The sequence below is a fragment of the Leptopilina boulardi genome, unplaced genomic scaffold, assembly GCF_019393585.1.
Source record: "Leptopilina boulardi isolate dan_hultmark-lab unplaced genomic scaffold, ZJU_Lbou_2.1 LbouV2_305, whole genome shotgun sequence".
NCBI lineage: Eukaryota > Metazoa > Arthropoda > Insecta > Hymenoptera > Figitidae > Leptopilina > Leptopilina boulardi.
Genome location: NW_026137869.1, coordinates 1687938 through 1691682, shown reverse-complemented (window position 1 = coordinate 1691682; position 3745 = coordinate 1687938). Strand labels below are relative to the sequence as shown.

Genomic DNA, 3745 nt, shown 5'->3' with positions numbered 1-3745 from the left:
GATCGTAAATTATGATGAGAAGAGCGGCTACGAGAACTCGTGTCGATATAAAAGTGAGAAGCTAAAATGGTCACCGGCGACTTCTGGAATAAACTACCACGCAAACACGCAAAGACCACAAAAAAAAAAAAAAATTTCACATTTCTTTTTACTACGAGATATATATTTTTTTTATTTTACTATATACTTCTCCACCAGTAAAAATTATAATTTATTTCAACATCTGATTTTTATTTATTCAATTCTATTTTTGTTTATTCAAAGATATATGAATTAAATTATACAAAAATTATTTTTATTCACATCTAAAAAGATTCCATGATTCTTTTTGTAAAAAAAGGAGAAAAATTTATTTTTGCTACCTTCTTGAAATTAATGTGGATAAAATTCCTTCATATTTCCATCAATCCAGTCACGATAAAAATTAACATCAGTATAAACATCGGGAGTACCATCGAGATCGCAATTTTTGCCCCATGATATAATACCAACAAGATGAACTCCTATCACAAATGGACCACCAGCATCATTTTTACATGGGGTTTTAGAAGAATTTGCAATTGCACAAATTTGACCATTTGGCAATTTTCCTTGATAAAAAGCATTACAATTTCTTGTATTATAAATATAAACGCTTCCTTTTCTCAATTGACTTCCTCTTACACCCCATCCATAAATTTTACCCGTACTTGTCGAATCAACAAATCGTCTAGGATAAATTGGCAAAGCATCACGTTGTCCATTGAATTGAAATTGTTGATTTACTTTAATTAATGCAATATCATTCACTGGTAAATTATATTGATTTATATGAAAATCTTTGTGTACTATTATTGCATTAACATAATGAATTGAACCCCCATAATTATGACTAAGTGATCCAGCACGAATAGTGTATGCTGATGTATTTCTTGTTTTAATACAAGCTGCTGCCGTAAGGACAAAATAATCGTTTATTATAACTGCTCCACATACCAATTCTCGATTAATATAAATGCTCGTTACAAATGGAGCATCATCAATTTTTCCTACAATTTCACCAGCCGTTTGAGAAGGTTCAGGAAAGAACAATTGAGAATATGTCGCTAGAAGAAAAAAATTTTTTTTTTTTTAAATCTTTCTAATATTTTTCACAAAAGAAAAAATTATTATTTCTGAAAATTGTTTAATTGCAAAAAGAAAAATAATTTAGAAATATTTTTAACTTAATAATTACTTTTATTCAAAAAAAATTATACCATTTGTAATTTCCTATCATTTTCATTTTAAAAAAATCAAATATTAAAACTACAATTAATAAATAATATAGATTAGAAATTTTACTTTATTTATAATACAATAATAATAATAATAAAACGGAAATATTATTATTAATTTAGTATCTAATAAAACTTTATTCAACTTTAATTAAAACCATCATCAATGCTAATAACAATTTATCATAAGTTAATATGAACATATATATTAAATAATTAATCTCTAAATCTGAATTAGTAAAAAAGTTTACTAATTTGAATCAGTAGTGACTGACTTTTTGCTTTTCAATTAGTAAAATTTTACCAATTATTAGTAACTTTTACTAACAATTAGTAAAGTTTAACTAATTCTAAAGCAAAAAATGAGTCACTAATTTAAATTAGTAAACATTTTTACTAATTCAGATTTATAGAGTAGAATTTAATTTTTAATGATAAATTTAATTATAATTAATTAATTATCAATTGAAAATTAATTAATATAAATTGAATATTATAATCAAGATAAATATTATAAAAAAATAGCAAAACAATCTAAAAAATTAAAATTTCAAGCATATAAAAATTAACTCAATAAATAGAAACTTACAAGTTGCAGAAATTGCAAAAATCACGAACGTCAGAAATTTGAACATTTTCCAAACTTGATGTATATCTAATTATGAGATAATAGTGCTTCTGCTATAGTTTATAAAGCAAGTTACAGGTGAATCTTATCAGATATTGTGTCCCCACTTTTAATTTGCTTTTCATTTAAATATTAGTCATAATCAAAAAAAGAATAAAAAAAAAAAAAATTAGTAAGAAATAATTATCATAAAATTTGGAAATCAAAAGTGATATGGCTCAAAGGCCATCTGTTCGAAGAAAAATAAACTTTACTATATAAACATATATATACTGATAAAATGAACAATGTTTTTACTCGAAATAATAAAAAAAAAAAAAATGAAATAATCATTCAAACAATTAAATTAATTGCTGTGTATACTATATATAATTTACAAATAAATATTAATTGGAAAAAAAAACAAAAACAATTAAATATAATTTAATTTTTAAAAAACTGTTCTTGGAAATAGTCAAAAACTTATAAAAATTGAAAATTTCTGAGAAATATGTACGTCAAAGACAATGAAATATTACTTTTATCATTGATTTAATAAATACTTATCAAGGGCAAATATTAACATTATATCAACAATTATATTTTACTCGGAATTTCCCAAAATTTTACGAAATTATAAAATTATTATAAGTTTCTACGACGTCAAAAAAACAAGTGAATTATTTATATATACATAAAATTGAATACTAAATTTATTTGTTCTATGTATCAACTCAAATATGTTTGAAATATTTTTTAATAATCCGTAAAAAAATTATTTTATTTTTATCTCTATACAAAACTAAAAATTCCTTTTTTTTTATTATTTCGAAGCATAATTAATTTTTTTATTCAAATTTCTTTTCAAAACAACAATTCAGTTTCAAATTTGCAATTTTGAAATAAAACTATATATGAATTAAAACCTTTAAAAATATTTAAAAAATTTTTTTTTATTTCTTAGCAAAATTGTTTATCATTATATATTTGCAACTATGTCAATATATAGAAGAAGACATAGAAAAATAATTTTTATTTATTATTTTATGAGAATTTAATATTATCATCGTTTAATGCAACTTACTCTCTAAATCTGAATAAGTGAAATTTCACTTAAAATGTGTCAAAAGTCTTCCACGTAGAAAAATAAGTGTATATGCACTTTTGAATAAGTGGTTTTCACTCAAAAATAAGTGAAGTTTCACTTATTTTTAAGTGCATATACACTTATTTTTCTACGTGGAAGACTTTTGACACATTTTAAGTGAAATTTCACTTATTCAGATTTAGAGAGTAGTTTAATAAAAATAATACAGTGTAAAATTATTTATAAAGAAAATATTTAAAAAATTTCATTCTTATAGTTATAATTTTCCGATGAGTCATGTATAATATGATTCATATAAAAAACATGTATCTCTTATCATAAACTAATTTTATTGTCATTTAATATTTTTACTTCTTCCTCTATTGACGCAAATGCTAATATAAGAAATTTATTGAAAATTTTTATAAAAATATAAATTTATTTAATATTCGTGATTTCATTAGATGATAGTTTTAATTAATAACATATAGTTTTTTTAAGGTACTTCAAAAAAATGGTATTATATTTATAAGCTAATTAATATATAATCATCATTATTAATAATTTTACTGCGGAAATTGCAATGGCTTTTTAAAGTATAATTTACTCTCTAAATTGAATTGTTCACTAATTCAAATTAGTAGAAATTTTCAGTTAATTATTATTACTATTTGATTTTCTCTAAATCTGAATTAGTGATAAGTGAACTAATTTAAATTAGTAAGAATTTTTAAAAAACACTCTTCAAAAATTTTTTCTTTGTTTTCTCTAAATTTAGTAAAAAAAAATTGTATA

General features: G+C 21.8%; 1 protein-coding gene across 1 annotated transcript; it reads right to left on the bottom strand.

The window, feature by feature from the left end:
- Positions 1–210: 210 nt before the first annotated feature.
- On the bottom strand, positions 211–2003 carry LOC127283071 (trypsin 3A1-like). Its single transcript, XM_051307736.1, has 2 exons — positions 1846–2003; positions 211–1085 (listed from the first exon to the last, which is right to left on the bottom strand). The coding sequence occupies exons 1-2, from the start codon at positions 1889–1891 to the stop codon at positions 373–375; spliced, it is 759 nt and encodes a 252-aa protein (XP_051163693.1). The 5' UTR covers positions 1892–2003; the 3' UTR covers positions 211–372.
- Between the last annotated feature and the right edge of the window lie 1742 nt (positions 2004–3745).